General features: G+C 44.2%; 3 protein-coding genes across 4 annotated transcripts in view; 1 reads left to right on the forward strand and 2 right to left on the reverse strand.

Annotated features, from left to right (window-relative positions):
* Window positions 1-899: 899 nt before the first annotated feature.
* PTRHD1 (peptidyl-tRNA hydrolase domain containing 1) lies at window positions 900-4,274 on the reverse strand. The gene is made up of 2 exons (XM_082672219.1): window positions 4,003-4,274; window positions 900-1,607 (listed from the first exon to the last, which is right to left on the reverse strand). The coding sequence occupies exons 1-2, from the start codon at window positions 4,252-4,254 to the stop codon at window positions 1,437-1,439; spliced, it is 423 nt and encodes a 140-aa protein (XP_082528345.1). The 5' UTR covers window positions 4,255-4,274; the 3' UTR covers window positions 900-1,436.
* CENPO (centromere protein O) lies at window positions 4,044-17,226 on the forward strand. Of its 2 annotated transcripts, none has more exons than XM_082672217.1 (8): window positions 4,044-4,170; window positions 4,695-4,803; window positions 6,355-6,524; window positions 12,584-12,701; window positions 13,395-13,654; window positions 14,618-14,789; window positions 15,541-15,707; window positions 17,090-17,226. In XM_082672217.1, the coding sequence occupies exons 2-7, from the start codon at window positions 4,758-4,760 to the stop codon at window positions 15,675-15,677; spliced, it is 903 nt and encodes a 300-aa protein (XP_082528343.1). In that variant the 5' UTR covers window positions 4,044-4,170; window positions 4,695-4,757; the 3' UTR covers window positions 15,678-15,707; window positions 17,090-17,226. The 2 variants fall into 2 exon arrangements, with proteins under 2 accessions (XP_082528343.1, XP_082528344.1); XM_082672218.1 differs by lacking the exon at window positions 4,044-4,170 and adding an exon at window positions 4,332-4,372.
* Window positions 17,227-17,671: 445 nt separating this feature from the next.
* ADCY3 (adenylate cyclase 3) overlaps window positions 17,672-23,990 on the reverse strand; it is an 80,341-nt gene continuing 74,022 nt past the window's right edge. Inside the window, exons 15-21 of the mRNA XM_082672220.1 lie at window positions 23,840-23,921; window positions 22,689-22,847; window positions 22,021-22,167; window positions 21,355-21,474; window positions 19,416-19,536; window positions 18,648-18,772; window positions 17,672-17,864 (exon numbers count right to left, since the gene is read on the reverse strand). Of these exons, the coding sequence (XP_082528346.1) occupies window positions 17,682-17,864; window positions 18,648-18,772; window positions 19,416-19,536; window positions 21,355-21,474; window positions 22,021-22,167; window positions 22,689-22,847; window positions 23,840-23,921 (937 nt within the window). The 3' untranslated portion in view covers window positions 17,672-17,681. The remainder of the gene's footprint in view (window positions 17,865-18,647; window positions 18,773-19,415; window positions 19,537-21,354; window positions 21,475-22,020; window positions 22,168-22,688; window positions 22,848-23,839; window positions 23,922-23,990) is intronic.

The raw sequence follows: 23,990 nt of genomic DNA on the forward strand, positions 1-23,990 counted from the left end.
CCCCCTTGAGACTCTGTTCACTTGGGTTCCTGGGGTTGGTTCTGCCCTCAGCACTCTACCAATTCTCCCTGGGAGACCCTATCAACTCTCCTAGTTTCAAGTGACCATCTCTTATAAAGGAAAATCTTCCTATCTAGTAGCTTGGCAGTCTTGGTATCTAGAGGGTGGGGGGAAGTGTACCCATTTTACCTTGTACATTTCTCTCTGTATTAATATCTATATATCTGTCTTCTCACTAGATTCTTCATTACCTGAGGGCAAAAACTTTTATTCACCTTTGTATCCTCAGCTCCTAGTACAGCCTGCCACAGTAGACATGCAACAGATATCTGTTGAACAAATGACCCTTTATAAACTTTGCTTCACAGATGTCCAAACAATTTCAGTAGATATCTCCAAATGTTTATAGAAATATTTTAAGCACTCAACAGTGTTATAATAGATGTTCAGAGAAGGGAGCTATCATTTTTGGCTGCGTAAGACTTTGTGACAGTGATAGCACTTGAGCCACAAAGTTTCAGTCCAGAGGCAGGAAAGGGAGGGGGAGAGTACTAACATTCGACTCCCAGGCCAGAGACTAGAGGGCAGCAACTGGAGTCTTCATTGATACATCAAGTTTGGATCAGGGAATAGAAGATTCACCTAAAAAGGTAGGAAATATAAACGTGGAGGGCCTGAGGGCTAAGCTAAGGAATCTTGACTTTATTCCTGGGCAAGTTGGAGCCTATACTGAAAAGGGTGCTCAGTGATCCTATCAATATATGAACCTGGTGGCAGAACGCTTGCTGCCTTGTAACCAGGATACGCTAGGTGAGCAGACCAGTGGGACACTCGTGAGCGAAATGAGAGCCTGATTCAGGGTGGTGGCACTGGAAACTATAAGAAAATAGATGTAGCACTTCACATATTTTATTAAATCAAATAAATTTTAACATCTTTGAAATGAAATTACATGTCTCAGCTTAATTGGTAGCATTTCTTCTTTCTTAACAACACGTAAAATAATGGTATATCTCAAAGTTGATGGTGTCCAAGATTCAATGATTACAATACCTGGATGTGAGTAAGAAATAGGGAATTCAAAGGAAAAGTTTTAAACCTGGGTAACTGGAAGAACTCTATTATTCCTAACAAAAAAGTAAGGGTATTTCCTTGATCCCTATATAGGAGTCTAACCAAATCTTCTATTTGAGCAATGACCCATAGATGATAATGCTACTCACCTACTTTCCCCATCTGAACTTATAAATAATTAAAAATACTTATTAATGGCAACTTTAATATGAACATGTTTTGACCCTCAGGAAACTAACTGTCATAATTTAAAGGGAAGGGAATTGCCACTGAAAGGAGTACAACGGTGCTTAGGGATGGACGGCATGCAGTTTCTGGATCCAGCTGCTACTCAAACATATCAAAGCAATTGATAACTTCAGTCATTTGAACAATCGGAACTTCTTCAAATACTGGTTCACTTCTTCCTTGGGGTAGGGACGGAGTGCAATGCAAGTGGGGATGTTCTCTGGCTGCTCCACCCACAGCTTGTGGTCAATGTTCTTCTGTTGCAGCGTCTCTGCCAGCAACTTTAAGGTGGTCTCATCTGGGGCCTACAAGGAGCAGAACACAGACTGAAAAGCCCATTTAGTAAGTGACAAAAGGCAAAGGAAAAAAAAAAAAGTATGGAGGGGGGGCTCCTCTTAACTGAAACTGGAGGAACAGCTCTACCGAAGAAGGAACTGTAGTGCATGTCTCTAGAAACAACAGCTTCATTGCTCCATTTGCCATTCACTCTCTGAAGGGGTGGGAGTGGGGGTGGGAATGCATTGTCAGTAATTATGCTCTACACATTTTCTAGTTCTGGTGCCTAAACAGCATCCCTAATCCCTCAGCCAGCTCTGACTTTAAGAGCTGACTACTGGAAGGATTTCTAAAATCACATCACCTCCACCTCCCTCCTACTTCCACCCTAGTCCACACAAACCTAGAAGGATTTTCTTTCCGCCAGGATAGTTCCCAGTTTTTAACTCAAGCGTGGGCAAACTATTCTCTAGTGTCCTTCTGAAACTGTTTCTCATCATCTTTATCACCCATGCTGAATCCCATTACAGGAAATAGCATAGCTATCACTCAGAAAATAAAGATACTTAGTGTGTTATGTTGCATAAGGTATATTTTTTTGCCTATGAAGGCAGAAGCCACTAAGATAACTAGAGGTTTGTCTTAATCAAATTAGAGGATGCTGGGATTGCCACTCTTAATCTGCTGAGTCCTTTGGGCATGCTGAAGAAGAATGCATTGACTTCCCCTCCCTCCTCCTTCAGCACCAGGAGCAGCACAGTACAAGTTAGAGTGAGTCCAAACCCTTGCTCTACCACTTACTGATTTGTGTGCTCTTTGATAAGTTATGTGACTTAGCTGAACCTTTGTGTCCCTGTTGTAAAAGGGGATGATAATGCTCCTAGTAGTAGTGAGATTCAATGAAATCAGGCTCAGATCTGTGCCTGACACAAAGCACCCAGTGAATGGAGTTAATCTTGGCACTGTCTTATATTTTATTGGTCTTTATGGCTACAGCACCACCTTTATTTAATCAGTGGTGACTCCTACGGCCCTTTCTTGAGTCATAGCTAACAACAGAATCATGAGATGTCTTTTAAATTCAGAGGAGTCACTTACTCTCTGTGGGCTTCAGATATCTCATCTGAGAAAAGGGGTATTTTATCTGCCTGAAAGCAAGGGAGTGGGGGATGTCTGAACTACATGATTTCTTGAAGCCTTCCTATAAAATGCTATAAAAGGAATCTAAAGGAAAAAGCTATCTGTTTCTTTTCTGCCTACTTATAGATTCTCAAGACATTTTCCTACAGGTTACAGTTTAATGTTTCATTACCCAACAGCAATTTTTCTCTTGAAAAATGATCTGCTTTTGCCAGCTGGCCAGGAAGGAATTACCCAACCCCTCCACCCCAGGTTTATTTATTAAAATAAATAAATTTTATGAGAAGAAAATTGCTTTAAAATGAAAGCAATATTTTTTTCATTATAAAATGTGTGCTTAATGTAGGAAACTAAAAAAAAAAATAGAGAAGCATTACAAAATAACCAAAATTCCACTACCCACTCACTACTTAATATTTGGATATATTTTCTTAGTTCTTACTTTCAGAATCTGGATCACTTTGTATGTAGAATATATAGTTCAATTAGAATCGCATCATGAGCACTCTTCCATGCCAGGTAAATATGCTCCAAAAAACATGATTTATGCTAGTTTCGTAATAATCTGTTATAAGGGCATAAGTTTAGACAATTCATCGTACTGGAAATTTAGTGATTTCCACTTTTTTTTACTATGATAAAATGCTCCTATCCTTGTACAACGCTCTTTGGGTGCATCTTGCTATTTTCTTAGGATACATTTCTAGAGGCAGAATTGACAGAAGGTAAGGGTAAGATCTGTTTGGCTATCTGTAAAAAGAACCTTACGTCTGATGCTAGGTTCAAATTATACTAGGGTTCACATTTATTTTCAAATAATTTGGCGTCAGAACCAGGTAAATGCTCCAGTTTGACTTCACTTGCAATAAGGAACCCCGCGTCCTTACCCTTCTGGATCGGTTTTGCGAAGAGGGTTAAGAACAGTACTTTTCTGCGCAGCCATTAAAAGGCCGGCGCAGTGCACAGGTAGAAAGGCGGGTGTCGCTCCACCAGCCTCCGCCCTCACAGGCATCTGTTTAAGAGGGACGCAGGTAAGACCGAAGGGGTGCGGGAAGCATTTATAACGGGCCCGATGTCCACTCGTCACACCGTCAGGCCCCGCCCAGTCAAGGTAAGGCTCCCTGGGCAATAGCTCAAGCCCCAGAAACCTTACCAAAACTTGTAAGTCAAACACCCTCCCCACTAATGCCACACCCACTCCATGAAGTTAGGCCCTCCGACTCAAGACCACACCCTCTTCCGGTCTCGATATCCTCAGGGCCCCTCCCCCCGCCCGCGCCTCACCTCGAGGACCACCTTGCGCATGCGCCCCAGCTCCCGGAGGTAAGCGGCCGTGTGCGGGTGGTCCCGGTGAATGTGCAAGGCCGCGGTGGCTGCGTGACAAGCCTGTGCTACCAATGCGCCCGCTGGCCAGGAAAACGGCGCCTGTGATAGATCCTTTCGTAACACCAGGTACTGTACCAGGATCTGCGGCTCTGCGCCAGCGGCCGCCATCTTCCCGCACAACTTAAAGGCCAGGCCTATCCTCCGATGCATGCCGGGATCAGGGAGGGGCCCTGAGTGCTGCCATGTTTTTGTACGTTGGGAGTGCAAAGCACGCTGGGACCGGTTGGCTTGGATTTGAAGGCAAGCGGGAACAGCCAGAGGAGAGGAAGTAAGGGAAAGTAAGACCCAGTGGCGGTCGGGACCGTGATAGGGTGGAAGGCTGAGCGGCATTCTTACAGCTCCTTCCGTGTGCAAGGAAGCCCGGAGGAACCAGAGGTGCGGCGCCTTAGGAGCGCGCAGGGGCGGGGAGGTAGACGTGGACACCGCCGACTCGGACCCGGGGAGCGGACCGGGCGGGTCAGGGAAGGGGAGTCCTAGCGACGACACTTGGGGTGTCCGGGGCGCACGGGTGCGTACCAGCGTTGCGTGTGCCTGCCCTCTAGGTTTGTCTGAATATGAATCGATTCTTGCCATTTTATTTTGTCTCCAAGGACAGCCCTATTACTGGTGCTTGGACAGCTTTCTAGCAAGGCTCTTGGAAATCTGAGGAGGAGATGGAGCTGGCGAATACTCTAAGTCAAGACGGCGAGTCCAGAGGAGGTATTCAAAGGGTCGCCTTTCCCCCCCTTACTCCTGCTGCCCAAACAACGCGCAGGTTGAAAGCCCTTCCCTCCTCTAACCGATGTGTGACCTGTCCTGTTTGGGAGCAGGATGGTGAAAGGAACTAACATTGAAGACTTAAAGGGACAGGCAGCTAAGATCATTGGAGCAGGAAAAATTACTTCACATATTCTAGGCTTTTATCCCTTTCTAGACCAATAGGTTGCATTCCTAGTATGCTAAGCGTTCATATTCAGAGCTACAGTTCTAGCCAATGAGCTTTCTTTACTCTTCCCAGGATTTGGAGGGAGCCATTTATGCATTACTCCCGTGGAAGAGGCAGTGACTGGTATTGGTCAGACCTGGGTTGGAGTCCTGGCTCTGCCATTATAAATACTGTGGCCTTGGGCAAGTTATTTTACTTTTCTCTGCCTCAGTGTTTTCATCTGGAAAATGGAGATGAATAATAGCATTGTGGTGGTGGCTGTGGAAATTAGATAAGTAATTCTTTTAATGCTTTTCAAGTGAAGCATTTAGCACATGCCTAATGCATAGGAAATATTAAATGCTTTAATTCTTTGCATGCTTTGCAAGTAAAGGATCTAGCACAAGTGTCTCTTTTTTTAATAAATTTATTTTATTTAGTTTTGGCTGTGTTGGGTTTTCGTTGCTGCACGTGGGCTTTCTCTAGTTACAGTGCGTGGGCTTCTCATTGCGGTGGCTTGTTGTGGAGCACGGGCTCTAGGCGCGTGGGCTCAGTAGTTGTGGCGCACGGGCTTAGTTGCTTCGCGGCATGTGGGATCTTACCGGACCAGGGCTTGAACCTGTGTCCCCTGCATTGGCAGGCGGGTTCTTAACCACTGTGCCACCAAGGAAGCCCCACAAGTGTCTTAATATGTAGGAAATGTTCACAGATGCTTCACTGCTAGAGTTGATTAGCATTATGAAACTGTGACCTTTACTATATTGGTCTTTAGTTAGTCTCTTAGGATCTGAGATTGCCTCTGAATTTCTATCTGTTGGTGAGCTTGTTTTCCTGTCTGATACCCAGTAATATTGGTGGACGGTTCCTTTCAGTGTGTGCCTTTATAGTCCTATGCTCCTAATACTTTTCAGAGTACTTATTCAAGCCTCTGTGGATGTCTAAATCCAGTTATGCATTAGCACTTTGGGAAAACATGCGTAAAACCAAAAAAAACAATTCTGCATTAAAAAAACAATTTCTGAGAGAGTCTGAATTTGGTGACCCTGTTTTCCTCTGGGTCACTATTATCATAGATAACTGAGATTAGCCATTTTCAGATGATGCCCTTTTTGAACAGTGTCTTGGTCAGGGACTGCTTGTAGGTCAGTGTTCGGCCTAAGAGGTTGCTGATCATTGACTTCTGTTGTCAGCTCCTCCTGTTTTATAAATTGTTGGCAACGTCTCCAGTTTAGCTGACCACAGAGTTCTGGAAAAAGGGTCACCCTCTGTTCTTCCCTGAAGTGCTTCCCGTTCCTGGGGTTAGAAATCCTTAGCTTCTTGTGAAATTCCCTTTTTACTTCCCTCAGGTGTTTTAGCTCACTTGGAAAGACTAGAGACTCAAGTGAGCAGATCCCGTAAAAAAATGGAAGAGCCACAGAGCGCACAGGCAGAGGAAAGTGCTCTTGGAACCAGGATTCATGAACTGAGACGTCTGCGAGATAAGCTGAGGGCTGAAGTGAAACAACATCAAGCTAGTGTGAGTAGAAGGGTGATCGACGTTGGCAGGCTTTCCTAGAGTGTAAAAAACAAACATGATCTGGGAATTAGCAAATTTGTGTAATACGTTTTACCTGTGGTCTTACTGGATGGATTTCAGTCCTTGATCCCTCAAGTGATCAAATCTGTAGAGTCGGCTAATGTCAATATCAGCTAACAGCTGGCATTCATTACTGATGGGCCAGGCGAATTCTTCATAATAATCTCTTAAACCTGCCCTCATAGACATGAGCCTGTTACCTTAATCTCAGCCAGACTTGAGTCATTGGTACTTTTGTCATTAGCACCATCTTTCTATAACTCAACCTGAAACCTCACAGTAAACTTTGACTTTTCCCTCTTTTCAGCTTTCTCTCTAGCCCAGGTTCAGTTAGTAAAACCTGTCAAATTCTTCTTTAGATTGTCTTTGTGCCCCTCCCCCACCCTCTGCTGTAGAGCACGTATTATCCACATGGGTCCTAAATATTTACCAGGTGATTTAGATGGCGGGATTATTGCAGCAGTCTGCTAGTTTGTTTTCTTCTGGTATTTATACTTCTCTGATAAATTCCACACAGCCAAGAAAATCTTCGTAAAACACTACATTTTTCATTAAATTACAAGTTTCCTTGCTCAAAGTGTCAGTAATTATTCATTCCTCCTGGGTTAAGGTCAGCCTTCTTTTTCTTGTCTTCCCTCCCTCTCTTCCTTTTCCCCCTTTCCTCCATTCTCTTCCTCCCTCCCCCCTTCCTTTTTTATTAAAGTAAAAAAATATATATATATATATGTATACACATACACACATATGTGTATATATGTTGTGCACAAATCTGAAGATCCTTTTACAGAACGAACACACCCTGGTAAGTACCACACAGATCAAAGTGTAGACTACTACCAGCACCCCAGAAGTCTCCCTCTTAAATCCTCCTAGTCATTTCCCTCAAGGTAACTGCTATTCTGGTTTCTGTTACTATACATTGGTTTTACTTGTTATGGAGCTTTACATAAATTTAAAAAGTATAAACTCTGTTATGTCGGGCTGCTTTTGCTGAATGTTATCTCTGTGAGGTTCATCCATATTGGTGCATGCTGTGGTCACTCTTTTATATTGCTATATAATTATTCCGTTGAAGAAATATCCCACAATTGTTTTACTTATTGTACTTATTGGTGACATTTGAGTTATTTGGATTGTTTCACTTTGGGGCTATTAAGAATAATGCTGCTGTGAACATTGTTGTTCCTGTCTTTTGATATAAAAATATATACTTTTCTGTTGAATTGCTGGGTCACAGGGTATGCAGATTATCTTTAGTAAATACTGTCGAACAGTATTTGAAAGTTATTGTACCAATTTTACATTCCCAGCAACAGTGTATAAGGTTTCCATTGTTCTGCATCTTTACTGATACTTGGTGTTGTCAGTTTTAGAAATTTTTCATTCTAGAGTGTGGGAGTAAATCATTGTGGATTAATTCGCGTTCGCCTATATAATTGATGGTTTTAAGTACCTGTTTGGACACTTGAAAATCTTCTCTTGTGAACTTCTTAAGACTTTTGCAGAATTTTTATTGGGCTGTATATCTCTTATTAAATTGTAGAATTCTTTACACATTTTGGATATGAGTTATTTTTTGTGTATCTGTATTCCAGATCTTCTTTTATGTTTTTTTTTTGTTTTTTTTTTTTTTGCGGTACGCGGGCCTCTCACTGTTGTGGCCTCTCCCGTTGCGGAGCACAGGCTCCGGACGCGCAGGCTCAGCGGCCATGGCTCACGGGCCCAGCCGCTCCATGGCATGTGGGATCTTCCCAGACTGGGGCACGAACCCGTGTCCCCTGCATCAGCAGGCGGACTCTCAACCACTGCGCCACCAGGGAAGCCCCAGATCTTCTTTTAAAGACTGGCTTGCCTTTTCACTCTCTAACAATGTGATGAGAAGAAAGTCTTCATTTTAATGAAGTTTGATTGAGGAATCTAACTTTATGCTTACCGTTCTTGTTTCCTTTTAATCTTTGCCTAACTTTAAGAACATGAAGATATTCTGTGTTATTTTCTAAAAGCTTTATTTTACTTTTTATTTTCAGAATTACAGTCCCTCTGAAATTGATTTTTGTGTATGGTGTGAAATAGAGGTCATACTTCTTTTTTTTTTTCCATATGGATATCCAGTTCATCCAGTACTACTTCTTGAAGACCACTCTTTTCCCACTGTATTGCAGTGGGTCTTTGGGTCCACTGTGGGCCCGCTTCTGAGTTCTGTTCTGTGCCATTGGTCTATTTGTCTTTGTGCTAGTACCAGAGGTTTATTACTGAAAGTTTTGATACCTATAGTTTAGGTCTTCTTCAGAATTATCTTGGCTATTGTTGGCCCCTCGAATTTCGCATAAATTTGGGAATTGGCTGTCAATTTCCAAAAAGAAACCTCCTGTAGCTTTGATTGGAATTGCACTGAATCTATATATTGATTTGGAGAGGACTGAAATCTTTATAGTATTGTGTCTTCCAGTCAGTGTACATGGCGTATCTTCTAGCTTCTTGGGATGAACACTTACTGTTTTATAAGTCTTTTTTTCTCCTCTATGTGTTTAAGGTTATAAATTTCCCTCTAAGCATAGAATCTTAGTCCATATGGGCCACAATAACAAAAGTGCCATAAACTGGATGACTTATAAGCAACAAATATTTATTTTTTACAGTTTTAGATGCTGGGAAGTCCAGGATCATGGCACCAGCAAATTCAGTGTCTGAGGACTTAACTACCTCTTTGATTGTGGTCTTACTGTAACCTCACATGCCGGAAGAGGCATGCTAGCTCTTTGGCATCTCTTTTATAAGGGCACTAATCCCATTCATGAGGGCTCCCCCATCATGATCTAATCACCTCCCAAGGGCCCCACCTCCAAATACCATCACATTGGGCTTTAGGTTAGGTTTCTGAAGTTTGAGGGACACAAACATTCAGTTGATAGCACATGGCTTTAGCTGTATCCCACAAGTTTTGGTATATCATGTTTTCATTATTTCAATTCAAAATATTTTTGATTTCCATTGTAATATCTTCTTTTTCCCATAGGTTTGTTTTAGAAATATATTGCTTAATTTCCAAAAATTGGGGGATTTGTTAGTAATTTTTTTAGTTACTGATTTATAGCTTAATTCCATTGTGATCAAAGAACATGACCCAGCATGTGGTCAGTTTTGATAAATGTTCCATGTGCATTAAATGTGGGTTTTGCATTTTGGGGTACTGTATTCTCTCTATCAAATAGACCAAATATGTTCATCATGATGTTCAGATATTTTATATCCTCACTAATTTACTTGTCAACTTGTTTTATCAGTTACTGGGATAAATGTGTTGAAATCTCCTGCTGTAATTGTGGATTTGTACATTTTTTTCCCTTTCATTCCATTTTGCTGTATAGTAGGTCCAAACAAATTTAGGATTGTTATATCTTCCTGGTTGACTTAACTTTTATCATTATGAAATGTTCCCTTTTCTTTTAGTTAAACTTCTTAAAGTCAACTTTGTCAAATATTAGTATCACTACAACAGCTCTTGTTCTTGTAAGTATCAATAGCATATAGTTAGAAATTTTTAATCCAGCCTGGCAATCTTTGTCTTTTAATTAAAGTATTTAGTCCATGAACTTTTAATATGATTACTAACATATCTGGATCTCAGTCTACCATGTTATTATTTATGATCTTATTTGTTCTTTGTTTCTTTCTTGTCCTTTCTTTCCACCTTTTGGATTGATCTTTTTTTATTATTTCACTTCTCTAATTATACATGCTTTTAGCATTCTTTTTGTGGTTATCCTCCACAAAACATGCTTTTTTTTTCTTACTAGAATATACTTTAGATTAGTACTTGTACCACTTTCTGGATAATTACAGAACCTTCTAACATCTTTTCTCTCCCACACATGCAGCCTTTCATGTTATTATTGTCATATGTTAATTCTACATATACTTAAAACTGTATGAAACACTTTTGTTTGTATAGTCACTATGCCTTTAGAGTTATATATACATATTTACCTTTTTCAGTGCTCTTTATTACTTGCTGCATTTCCAGATTTTCATCTGGGATTATTTTCCTTCAGTGTAAGTAGTTCCTTTTGGTACTACTTTCAGTGTAAATTTGCTGGAAATAAATTCTCTATTTTTGTTTGTCTGAAAATGCTGTATTTCACTATATTTTTCATGTTTAAAGGGGTATTTTTGCTCAGCATAGAATTATAGATTGAAATGTATTTTCTTTTATACTTTAAATACATTTTTCCATTGTCTTCTAGTTCCATAGTTTCTGTCAGATGTTAGTCTTATTGTTTGCATATAGTGTGTCTTTTGCCCTTTGGCTGCTTCATGGTTCTGTCTTTGGGTTTTAGCAGTTTTATATCATAATGTGGCTAGGATTGGTTTTCTTTCTTCATCCAGCTTGGTGTTTGTAGCACTTCTTAAATTAATTACTTGCTGTTTCTCATTTATTTGGAAAATTTGGCCAGCATCTTTCAAATGATGCATCTGCCTCATTCTTTCCTGTATTTCTGGGGCTCCCAAGTATGGAGTTTTTGTTTTGTTTTTACTGTGACCTATGTCTTATCTCTTTAATCTAGATAAGAAAATACACCTATTTTCTACTTTTTCTATGTGTCCAGTCAGCTTTTAAACCTGTTGAATTCCTGATTTTGGTTATTGTATTTTTTGGATTTAGGATTTTCATCTGACTTTAATAGATTCCAGCCCCTTGGTGTGAGTTCTTCATCTTTTAATCTATTTTAATGACTATGCCTAATAACTCAAATAGCTGAATCCCTTTGGATCTGCTTCTGTTGTCTTCTTTTTTCTCCTGGTTTTCAGAGGTCTGTTCCTCTTCCCTGATATGCTTCATTTTTTTTTTTTTTCAGTGATGGGTATCATATGAAAAAATATAGGGATTCTGAACTATGTCCTCTTCCTCCAGAAAGAATTTCATTTTTTTTCTGACAGGCAGATAGCATATGGGCATATCACTTTAATCGCTGAAGTAGTCTGTTTCTGGTTTGCCCTTACTCCTAGGGTGTAGTCCTTTGGTGGGGGGCAGGGGGACCTCACTTGAAAGCTTGGGTGTGTTGGGGACAGATCTGTCAAGATCCCCCTTCTTTGGCAGGCCCTGATCTCCAGAATCTCTGCTTAGCTTTTTAACTTTCAGGAGCTTCTTTCTGTTTTGGTTTCTAAGTACCCAGCCACACATAGGCAGTTTAGGATTTGGCAAGTGCCTGGAGGGCAAGTTGTATGCAGAATGTTGGGTTCCCTCTTCTATAGTTTGACCCACAGGAAGGCTGCTCTGGTAACGTTGATCTCCAGTTTTTGTTTCCCTGGCATGGTGAGACTGCTACAAAATTTAGCCTGCAGCTTTCTATTTGGCCTGTATGCCTTGTGATTAAAATCAGCAAATGCTGAGGGGGAAAACCTCAGGAAATCCCAGCTCACTTCAGAGCATTTATCCTTAGTCTTCAATCTGGCTATTTTGGTGATTCTCCAGTGCCTTCGGGCCATTTTCTGTTTGTTTACTTGCATGATTGCTTATTCCTCTTTGGTATTTGATCCAGCTTGTGTAGTTGTCTCAGAGGGAGAGTTAGTCCAATACCTCCTACTGGGCCGTATCTCGCAGCGTGTGGCTTAGAGTCAGTATTTCTCATCCTGGCACTTGAAAACCTGCACAGTCTGACCCAAACCAACTTTCCCAGCCTTGCCTCTTCGCAGCTGTTTTTGCTTCCTAGACTTTCCTGACATCCTTTTCTTTCTCCTCTCACAGTACTCTCCATGCCAACCAAGTTCATTGTTGTCCAGGCCAGCACAATTTCTACTTCTGATTCCTAGCACTGTAACCCACAAGATTCTTCCTCTGCTGTGAATTCATAGCACCAGGTGGCTGGCCACTGTAGCATTTCTTGATCGATTATATAATTAAAAAATATTGTGCATTTAAATTTTTTCCAGGTAGGTGAGGGCATGGGATTTCTATTATGCCCCTTTGTACCCAGTTTGATCTGCTACATATCTCGCAGGTTAAAGCATCTACTACCAATGTAGAACCCGACCAAACATTAGAGATTACTGAGCAAGAAAGTTTGAAGAGAAAATGGGAAAACGTGAAAGCCATTCTGCAGGCATATCGTTTTACAGGTATAGTTTTTTTCTGACCTGTTTCAGTCTGGGTCTCTTGTCTCTAGTGAGTTAGTTTGCAAGATGTATTATAAGTCCTGGACTTACTTCATGAACGTTGACTTTTGCCCCCTTCAGCATACACACACAAAGCTGGCATGCTCTTCATAGGCAACTTGCCCTACAGGACTGGCCCCTTTGTGCAGCAGCAGGTTGACTGGTGGCTGGCTTAGACTGTTCATTTTTAGCAATTTGACGTGTGCTAGATGGTGTGCTACAACTTCCTTTACTGCTGGCTTGCTTTATGCCACTGGTCAAATAGTTTGAACCCCTCAAGTCTCTGTTTCACCATTAAAATGAGGATTTATTTACCTATTATCTGTATCATAAGAGGATTGTGGGAAGACGTGGGGACTACCATAAATTATTTGACACTCAGGAAAAAAGAAGCATAGGTAAATTGAAAAGTTCAAAATCTCTTCCTCAGTAATTTAATATTTAGGATGCTCTTTCTTTCCCACCATTCTTCTGTGGTTTTATCAACTCAAAGTGAGCTAGAGTCAGTGAGAAGAAAGAGTCTGTTGTCATTCATTCAACGAGCATTTGAGCCCATGATGTATGTAACTAGGCAGTGCTGAGGGGACTGGGATGCACAGGTGAATAGGATACTGCCTCTGCCTGACATCTCTTAAGGTATCGTCTTATTTGTCTCAGGGATCAGTGGGAAACTGACCAGCCGAGGAGTCTGTGTCTGCATCAGCACTGCTTTTGAGGGGAATCTGCTGGATTCCTATTTTGTGGACCTTGTCATGCGGAAACCACTTCAGATACATCACCATTCGATTCCAGTCTTCATTCCTCTGGAGGAGATATCTGCAAAATACTTACAGACTAATATTCAGCACTTCCTGTTCACTCTCTGCGAGTACCTGAATGCTTACTCTGGGAGGAAGTACCAGGCAGATCGACTTCAGGTATCTGCGATCTTATAAAGCATTTTGTGAGCCCAGATGGGCTTAAAAGGAGAAAAAGGGACATGTTCTTTTTTTGTACTTTCAAATGTTTCATAACTCTGAGCCGGAAGTTTGACCACTGTCCTTCTAATGCTTGTTTCTTATTAATATACAAGCTATTTTCCACCTTCTCTTCTGTTGAAACTCTGGATGATGTTGAAGCATGGATACCAGTTAAGGGATTATTCACTCATGAATGGTGATTCTCAAGCTTTTGAACTTGACCCTTCCTTCGCCTCACAAAGTGGTAGGGTACAGTTGCTATACTTTTAATTCAACAGGAATTTATAGAGTACCTACTATGTGCCGGGTGTCTTGCTGAACCTTGGGTATAGGTGCACAGCAGAATAATGGTTTCTTGAAATACCACAGAGGAATACTCTCCATCTTTGCCTAAGCTCTGGCTTACCTTCTATTTAGGGTTGCAGTTGAGCTTAGGGTTGAGGTAAAAAGGGAAAAAAAAGGTAGGAAATGAATGCAAATAGGGAATAAGTGACTCTTAAAATAAGTGACTCTTATACCTCTTTATGCATTTGGAATGACTCTGAAGCTCCTGGTTGTCAGATAAACTTAAACTGATATGTAGCCTGGTTGTCAGATAAACAAATTGGTACGTGAATGTAGACATGAAGCATCTCAGCCATACATATGTCAGTGCAGTTCTTGGCAGAAATAGTATCTCCCCTGTATCCCCAGCCCCTGGCCATTTACTTAGACTCTAGGCTGCTACCAGTTCTTAATTATCTTATAAATCTCTGTCATTTGTCCTTTTTTCAGGCCTTTCTCTGTCCTTCATTTATTTCTGAGATTTAATTAATAGGCCCTGTTTTTGGTAGACATGTTTGAAGCGGCATAACCTATCACGGCCTTTGGAGTTGTAATTGTCATATACTTTGTGTCTCTTTTGATCCTCACCCCCATTAGAGTGACTTTGAAGCCTTTCTGGCTGGGCCTTTGCAGAGAAACTCACTGTGCAACTTGCTGTCATTTACTTACAAAGCGGAGCCGGAAGGCCAGTCCTTCCCATTTTGTGCTAGACTGCTATATAAGGACCTCACAACAACTCTTCCAACTGATGTCACTGTTACTTACCAAGGTAAGAGGAAGGATACCTCCAGGAAGAAATTATAATATGCCTGGGTTACTCAGATTGATTGAAACAGGGCGAAATAGACTACATCAGTTGGGCCTCTTGAGACACTTTCTTCTGTTTATGTACTATGAACAGAAAAATATGAAGACAGACACCAAGAATATCTTCCTTGTTTCTACCAAATTTTCTTCTCCTCTTTGTAAGTAGTAAACACAATTATCCTAGTTTTCCTTTCTCCTTTGCTCCATCCAACTCCGCTAGAGTTCTTTCAGCTTATGATTTGTTTTCATTGGAGACCCCTCTTAGACAGCTAATGAGGCTGTGTCATAGGGTCACTGTGGTGGAGAGAGCCAAGACTCGTTTCACTGTGAAACCAAGTAGACATGACAAGTCAGCATATACTTAGCTCTCCAGAGACTTCTCTAAATGAGAATTTTTCAGGGATGGCTGAGACATTTGCTATGACTTTGTTTTCGTTAAGTGTACCATAGTACATGGGCGATAATGAGAAAAAGGATAAAATGTTTTTACGAGGCAGAAATTTTGAAGCTGCCACAGGTTTCACATCATAGGCTTTTGATTTCTCTGGGCAGAGTTTCTGGTCTCAAAATTTCATTGGACCAGTAAGGGGCAAGCCTCTCTCAGCTCCAGACCAAATTAAAAAAAAAGTTAGACGTGTCCAGAATATTAGTGATCCAAGTTCTGATTCCTACAGTTGCACTAAATGAGATTGATAGGTTCTATCTTTTTCTAGGGACGGATGCATTATCCACCACACAGGAAGAACAGCGAGCAGCCCATGAAAATCTGTTTTTTACAAAGCCCCTACATCAAGTGTTTACTTCATTTGCAAGAAAAGGAGACAAGCTGGATATGAGCCTGGTCTCCTAGAATATTATTTTCATTGGGAACACATCAGAAGTGAGTAAACTAGTACTGACCACAGTTGCAAGCAAGGTCCTGGGAACTGAAAACTGTTGTAAAGGCTCAGACTCCTTGCCTGGGGACCGTCCTTGCAATGAGAACAGACACCCACCTCACCAGCATGGTTAGGGACAAGTTTGAGTCTGTAGACCCTGGCATTTTCAGACAGTTCTCCATGATTGCCTGGCCACTTGTTACAATGCTCAAGAGTATCTCTTCTCTTGAGATACTGATTTGATCATACATGTTAGCGAAAAATCAGAGTGGTCTGTGAAAAAGCGAGTATGTACCATACAATTGAAGAGTATTTCTAGCTTTTATGATACCTTCAAGTAATTTTGCCTTACTTTCCTTATCTGTGACTTTTGAAAAGAAAGTTCTTAGAACACTCTAGGTTCATGATATGACATGAATCATATAGTTAAGAAGGGAAGTGTGTTTAATCTTTTGTTTGGAATGGAATATTCTAGGTAACTGCTTTACAAAGAATATGGCATGAGAAAGTACTATGGATAAAATAATGAGGGTTCCATGTATCTAATGTCGTTTCCTAGAACATGTTAGTAGAGCACAGAATGTATTAATAAGCTCAGCGGTAAAAAAGCATGATCTGAAGTCTCATAATTTGATCCCTGCAGAGGGAAGCGGATCCCCCGCCTTTGTCTCTTCCCTCTCCTGCAAGCTGCAGGCCCTGGCTGTACATGTATCTTCCTCATCTCCTGGTCCAGTTAGGGTGCCACTTCTTGTAACCATGGCCTCTGCTCTGCTGGTGCTTTTTGTTCCTTGGCTTGGGAGTATACGCAGGGCTAGTGCTCGGATGTAAAAACCTGTCATCGCGCTATTTTAATTCCTGTCCCGTTTCCCGCCCCGCCCCACTCCCCCAGTCACAAATAGGAGTCATTACCACCCGTACTGCCCAAGGCCAAGACCTGATGGCCACGCAGCAACCTGCAGGTGTGGCAGCCCCAGCTAACTCTGGGAGGAGCACAGGGGAATGGTCAAGCCAGCTTGGACCACCATTTAGAAAGAAGCAGCTTAAGAAGAGAGCAAGGTCCTAGTTTAAGCTCTTGCCTTCCAGGCACATGGTGAGGACCAGTGTGGGAGGCAGCAAAGCACTTCTCAGGTGAGGGCTGGTAACAGAATTTTCCCAATGATCATATTCAAGCTGAATAAAGCTTTTAATAAAACAGTCTTGTTCTTTATCAATACCTGTAAATTCGCTTTTAAAGCAGTAGCAAACGCGACTGTAGCAAGAGCTCAAAAGGCAAGGCAATATCGGAAAGTTTTTTAACAGAAAGTTAAAAATATAAATGTAGAAGATCTGTTTATATATTTTTCTTTCAGAAATAAAGTCCCTTTCCCTCCCTCCCTCCCACCAGGTAAAAGGAAATATTGCACTTTCTGCTCTCATGACTAAGGTGACTGACTGGGGTTCCAGAAGAACCTTTCAAGATTATCAGGACGAGGCCCATTTCACGTAACTCGGACCACAGAGGCAAGCAGGTCTTCAGAGTGAATGCTTCCAAGTTCTAGCTGGGGACAGAGCAGCTGCCAGCCCTGTACGTAAACAGAGCTGCCCCACCTGTGCTCCCAGCCGGGCCCAAAGGCAGCAGCCTTGTTCTGCCTCTGGTACATTCCTGCTCACAGTGGCCACGGCCTCTCTGGGGGAGGAGGGCTGGTCGAGACCAGGGCTCTGGAAGGATTACTCCAATACTATGCCCAAGAGCCCTACTCTCTGGGGAAGCTACAGGCACTACAGGCACACCAAGGAATAGTATAGCCGCCCTCAGAGCTCACACATCCATAAACAGATGAAGGCTTGAGATTTTTAAACCTAACGTCTACGTGAGTGTGCACCTCAACAGCTTGGGAATGCTGGGACTTGGTCACTTGTCCTTTCCCAAGGCCTGCCTTCGATTCCAGAAAATACCCTCTCCCTCCCGTGTGGACTCTCTGGGGGCTCGAGGCCATTCAGGAGTTGTCTACTACCTGGTGGGGCAGTGTAACCGAGGAGCCATTAGGGAACGTGGCTGGCTTCTCTCGCCCCTTCAAGAAGAAGGTTAGCAGCTCCCCCTTCCCTTTCACAAAGATGGGCCCTCTCCTCACAAAGCGGAAGCCGTACTCTCGAAGGATGACTTGAGTTTCTTCCACCACCTGTAGAGGGAGAACCGAGAGCGTCGGCTTAGAGAGTGAACCTGGGCCGAGGGGCCCGGTGCTACCCACGCAGGATCCCCATCCACAGGCTCCCAGCGCTCTTCTGCCCCTTCCAGCCTGTGTACCGGTTGCGGGGGTGGGGTTTGCCTGGCCCACCCCTCTGTAACCTTCGTGCTCCCTCTCCTAGGAGGTCAGCCACAGGTCGCCTTGCTTGGCAAGGCTGCTTTTCTGTCCCCTTTGCCCTTCTTGTGGAGCTTTCCTGCCAGAGCCAGTGATACAGATCAGGGTGGTTTTGGGGGGGGAGCTGTTGGAGGCCCAAGGGTCACTGGGAACCAAGAGGCAGGACATGCTTTTTTTTTTGCAGTATGCGGGCCTCTCACTGCTGTGGCCTCTCCCGTTGCGGAGCACAGGCTCCGGACGCGCAGGCTCAGCGGCCATGGCTCACGGGCCCAGCCGCTCCGCGGCATGTGGGATCTTCCCGGACCGGGGCACGAACCCGTGTCCCCTGCCTCGGCAGTCGGACTCTCAACCACTGCGCCACCAGGGAAGCCCGAGCAGGGCATTCTTTTATCCAGAACTTAAACCTGCATTTTGTAAATGGGTTTGAAGTATTTTCTCCGTTTTACTGAAGCATGTCGTCCCAGTGTGGCCCTTGATCTCAGCATTGCCAACTTAACGTTCTGGGCCAACAGAAAGGAGGCAGTAGTGCCCTGCAAAACATGCATTATTCCGATTCCACTCCCTGGGATCTGAGCACACGGTCGGCTCTGTTGCTGGACGTACCTGAATGTTGCCCATGACCCCTGTGGACTCCATCCTGCTGGCTACGTTGACTGTATTGCCCCAGATGTCATAGTGTGGTTTCCGGGCTCCGATGACGCCAGCCAGTACCCCTCCTTTGTTCATGCCTGAGGTAGAGGCACAGAATTCAGCACAGCCCCATCTCAGAAGCCACCAACTCTTCTCACGGAATTTGCCACCTGGCTCCAACCACAAAGCTCCTAGTTATGTAACATACTCCTCGTCAAGCCTAAGCTACCGGAGGACAGAAGTCACGTGTCCTTCTCACCCTCCTCGCTCTGTGCTCGGTAAATGTCAGCCACCCCAATATACTAACTCATTTAGGACAGAAGTTGCCAGTTTCTCTCTTGGCACACCTGGTACTTCAAGTCTCCTGTGACCTTGCCCAGGATCGAGACCCCCTTCCCAGTAGTGGGTGGCAGGTGACATGAATCCTAACAGGCTGGACTGAGGTGAACAAGGCCCTCAGGCACAGAAGATTCCCTGGAAAGGTAGACAAACTCAAGTCCCAGCCGGATTCAGAACGAAGGCCATCATCGTCAACAGCGTGGGACAGGGATGGCTCACCATTTCATCGCACTTTCAGTTCGATCATCAACCTAAAGACCCGTAAGGTCCCTTCCAGCTCGGTGAGTATGAACCTCCCCAGCCCAAACGCCTCAGGTGTTTCTAAGCCCCGTCCTCCCCGATTTGCCGAGCCCCCTGCACCAGGGGGAGCACGGCAGGAGTGGGCGAGCCAAGAGGCCTTACCTATGCGCAACATGAAGTTATTGAAGGACTGGTTGTTGATGTTGGTGAGCGTGTCTTTCATGGCGAGCGCGAAGTCGGCCAGATCCGCCAGGTGCTGCCAGCGCTCCTTGTCTGACCTCTCCTGCACAAGAAAGCAACCGTGAGCGCCAGGGCCCGCCGGGCGCCTTCCTTCCCTTCACCTGCTAGTTACAGGCCTTGTTCTGCACTTCCTCCCACAGGGGAGCCAGGGACCTCTTTAGCTCTGACTTGTCACTGTGACAGCTCACCTGGGTCCCTCTGGGTCCAGGGCAAGGATGGGCAGAGGTGGTGGGGAAGGCAGATCCTTCCCAGCCCAGCTGCTGTCTGCCATGCGTCTGGCAGGGTCGTGTCACCACCCTATCTGAACCTGGCCTTTGAATTTTGTATCGTTGTCCTCATCTGTTTCTTCAAGTAATTGTAAGCACTTGAGGGTGATGACCATTCTAGATGTGTTTCTTTAACCTCATCCATAAAGTGGATATGGCAGTAGGACTTACACTGTACAGCACAGTTGTGAAATAAACTAGGGTAATGTTTTAAGAACAGCCCTTGGGACCAAGGTCCCCACAGTTCATTTCCTCTCCCTCTGGCGCTAAGCACAGCTGGCCTCACAGGGCTGAGCCAACAGGAGAATAATCTGTCAGCCAGTGAGCGTTAACGACTTCCCTCTCCTAACAAAACCATTTCCCCAGCCCGGACATCTTCACTGTTACATAACTGTGTAGATAGTTCCTGCTCCCCGGTTCTTATGAAAGTATAGAGCATTAAGAGGGCATGGCCACAGGCACATGAAAAGATGCTCAACATTGCTAATTATTAGAGAAATGCAAATCAAAACTACAATGAGGTACCACCTCACACCAGTCAGAATGGCCATCATTAAAAAGTCTACAAATAACAAATGCTGGAGAGGGTGTGGAGAAAAGGGAACCCTCCTACACTGTTGGTAGGAATGGAAATTGGTGCAGCCACTATGGAGGGTCCTCAAAAAACTAAAAATAGAGTTGCTATATGATCCTCCAGTCCTATTCCTAGGCATATATCTGGAGAAAATTTTAATTTGAAAAGATACATGTACCCCAATGTTCACTGTAGCGCTATTCACAATAGCCAAGACATGGAAACAACCTAAATGTCCATCAGCAGATCAATGGATAAAGAAGATGTGGTACATATATACAATGGAATATTACTCAGCTATAAAAGAAAGAAATAATGCCATTTGCAGCAACATGCATGTTGGACCTAGAGATTACCATGCTAAGTGAAGTAAGTCAGGAAGACAAATACCGTATGGTATCACTTACATGTGGGATCTATATGATACAAATGAACTTATCTGTGAAACAGAAACAGACTCATGGATGTAGAGAACAGACTTGTGGTTGCCAAGGAGGTCGGGGGTGGGGGAGGGAGGGACTGGGAGTTTGGGGTTAGCAGATACCAACTATTATATAGAGAATGGTTAAACAAGGTCCTACTGTAGAGCACAGAGAACTATATTCAATATCCTGTAATAAACCATAATGGAAAAGAATATGAAAAAGAATGTATGTATATGTGTATAACTGAATCATTTTGCTGTACAGTACAAATTAACATTGTAAATAAACTATACTTCAGTAAAATAAATTTAAAAAAAAAAAGAGGATATGGCCACAGTTACCTAAACCATCTCACGCCCGGCCTAAGCTGTGGAACAGCAGTGGGGGGCCATGTGTGTTCCCCTCTCTCTGCTTATTAAACTCGTAAACCTGGTTTTATATTTGCACCACGTTGGTTGTTGGGTGTGTGTCTGTGACCCCTTCGCACAACAGTACTTAATGGCAGCTACTTTTATTATGACATCGTTTCCCACGTGCTACGTGTGAGCTGCCTCTCTCTTGCCCCATCTCCTCTAGACATTGAGCTGGTTAGCTACCTTGTTGGAGCTGGTAAAGCCATTGGTGTTGACATCTGGGGTGACTCCTGAAGCTGCCATGTAGGTGCTGCCAATGGTTTTGATCTTGGTGATGACCCGAAACTTGGGATTGTCCAGGAGCTGAGGCCAGTAGTAAGGAAGACAGAACTGTCAGCAGTCGACGGAGATGAATGAGCCACAACTAAATGACAGATTTGCCTGTTTACAACAAGCCCAGGAGACATCTAAGATGTTTTCCTGTAACAGCTTCATCCAGCCGACATCTGCCACATGATCCTGGGCCAATGTCCCGATATTCTGAGCCTCAGTTTCTACCACCTTAACCCTGGGATGCAGGTGCCAGTCTCCTAGGGCGGGAGCATCTATGTAAAAGCATTTCCCCTGGTATACAAGTTACCTGATAAATGTCTACTGAACCTGAATCTGAGGGTAGGAGGAATCAGAGGGGCCTCGGGATCTTGTTTTGGCCAGACTTGCAGGTGATCTCCCAGGCTCTCACCTGGGACCCAACATCTCCAGATGGCTCTGTTATGCGGAGGGGCTTTTATGGGGAAACGCAGCCAGAGTAACTCTAACTTCCCTCTGACTTCTGCAGCCTTTCCTGGGCTGCAATCTGGAAGGGCTGGCTCTGTGGCAGGAGGAGGGGGGCGCAGGATGGTCACTTACAGAGTCAAAATCTGAGATGATCTCATTGAGGAAGCGCAGACACTCAATGCCACCGTTATTGATGCTCTCCTCTGTGTAGAAGTCAGCAAAGTTGGGCAGGGAGGCAAACATGACTCCAATCTCGTCATAAGACTGACTGTACAGCTCCTAAAAAGAGGCGGGGCCAAAGTGCTCAAAAAAGTCTAAGTGAATAATGTGCTATAGAAATGAACCTGTCTTCCATATCCATGACATGTGCACTCAGCTTTTTGGACACACACGTCTCCCAGACTATCCCAACTTTGAATTATTAGAAAGTAGCTCATCACAACAATTAATAACTAAAAAAGAGCTTCACTAGTCCCTGCAACAGCTCCAGCTCTGAGAAGAGGGTGGGGTGGAGCTGGGAAGTGAGGCATGAGAACCAGTCTGAGATGATCACGGTCGGCAGAAAGGTGGGCTCCACCAAGGCCTTGGCTTCTGAAATGGGCCTCCCAGAGGTGTGTGGCCCATGGAAGCAATGTCTGTGGCAGTGCCCTTTACCAAAAGCCTGTGAAATTCTTCTTCTGCTTCTAGTATTGTGCTGGGTAGGTCCAGCCCTACCTGGGCCCCCAGGCCATGTCATAAGAAGACAGAAAGCCAGAAGATGACACACAGGCTCGTGGCTCCAGCACAGGGCCACCCCTCACCTCGTCTCTCTTCTTGGACCCCAGGAAATGGCGTGCCACGTGCTCAGGCAACATGTTAGTGACCAAGGCCTCGTTCCAGCGTCTCATTTCATAGACACGTTCCTTCTGGTCGTGGACCTCAATCTTCCATAAGAACAGTGTCCGTGCCAGCTTCTCCACCTATGGATACAGACATAGGTAAGGTGTGAGCTCTAAGCTGGCCATCTGAGGGAATTCCCTCCTGGCCCAGTGGTTAGGACTCGGTGCTTTCACTGCCGTGTCCCGGGTTCAATCCCTGGTTGGGGAACTAAGATCCCACAAGCTGTTCAGCACAGCCAAAAAAGAAAGAAAGAAAGAAAGAGAAAGCTGGCCATTTGATAGGAAGACGAAAAATGTGAACTTATTTCCAACATGGGAAGACTGAAAGGAAAACGGCTAATGGCAAGGGAAATGAGACCCAGAAAGATTCACCTCATCAAAAAGGCCACCCTACAGGTGCAGTGAGGATCCCAGCCCCTTTGGTTACAGGAAGATGTGAGAGGTATTCTGGACGTGTGGGGCGTCCTGGGACATAATTTTAGCTACAGGTCTGCCCTGTGGGTGGTGGCAGCAGTGGGATCTCCTAGCCCAGGGAGGAGGAGTCCCCATTTCCAGCAGGCTCCATTCGGTCAAGAAGTGGCTGGGGGTGGCTGTAGTTCCCCGACAAGCCACTGGGTGGCATCTGAGCTAACAGGGAAGTGAGTCCCTCACGAGGGTACTTCCTTCCCTCTCTTCCTCTTTTTCCTTTTAACCAAACAAAAACTTCATCAGCTTCTTTCCCTTTATTTTCCGGCTCCGTAGTCAGTGTGTTAGTGACCCCCAGAGCCTGGGTGAGTGGAGATCCATGAGCCGCTGGCCTAGGGAATAGAGATTTTATCCAGGCTTTTGTGCCCCTCCCCCAGGCTTCCTTCAGTTTCCCGCAGGAGGTCAGAAGGAAGAGGTAAGAACTGTTGCTCCTGTACTACTGAGGAAGAAACCAGAAACTGGCAGAGGTGGTGGCCTGACCAGGGTCACATGCCATGTGGGGTAAGGGAACCAGCATTCCCCAGGAGCTTGGTTTCCTAGGTCCTGGGGCTGCTTCTCCAGAGGCCCCAGCAGGTCTGCGCAGAAGAGGAGGGTGTGCAGGCACTCACGTGGCGGGAGAAGTAGTAGAAGCTGAGCATCATGACGAAGATCATCACCGTCATCGAGCACTTGGATGGCACCAGGGGCAGCCTGTGGGACCGAGGACAGTTCAGCTGAAGGGCACCGCGCTGCCCGCTGACAAGGGAGCCTTATTCCCTC

Source organism: Grampus griseus, assembly GCF_964374135.1.
Source record: "Grampus griseus genome assembly, chromosome: 15".
NCBI classification, from domain to species: Eukaryota; Metazoa; Chordata; class Mammalia; order Artiodactyla; family Delphinidae; genus Grampus; species Grampus griseus.

Bases quoted from the DNA above. Each gene is read 5' to 3' on its own strand.
- PTRHD1 (XM_082672219.1), bottom strand. From the start codon at position 4,254: ATGCATCGGAGGATAGGCCTGGCCTTTAAGTTGTGCGGGAAGATGGCG. The intron at 1,608-4,002 runs GTGAGGCGCGGG...TGCTCCTTGTAG, and splicing joins TGCGCAAGGTGGTCCTCGAG to GCCCCAGATGAGACCACCTT.
- CENPO (XM_082672217.1), top strand. From the start codon at position 4,758: ATGGAGCTGGCGAATACTCTAAGTCAAGACGGCGAGTCCAGAGGAG. The intron at 12,702-13,394 runs GTATAGTTTTTT...TATTTGTCTCAG, and splicing joins GCAGGCATATCGTTTTACAG to GGATCAGTGGGAAACTGACC. The intron at 13,655-14,617 runs GTATCTGCGATC...CACCCCCATTAG, and splicing joins ACCAGGCAGATCGACTTCAG to AGTGACTTTGAAGCCTTTCT.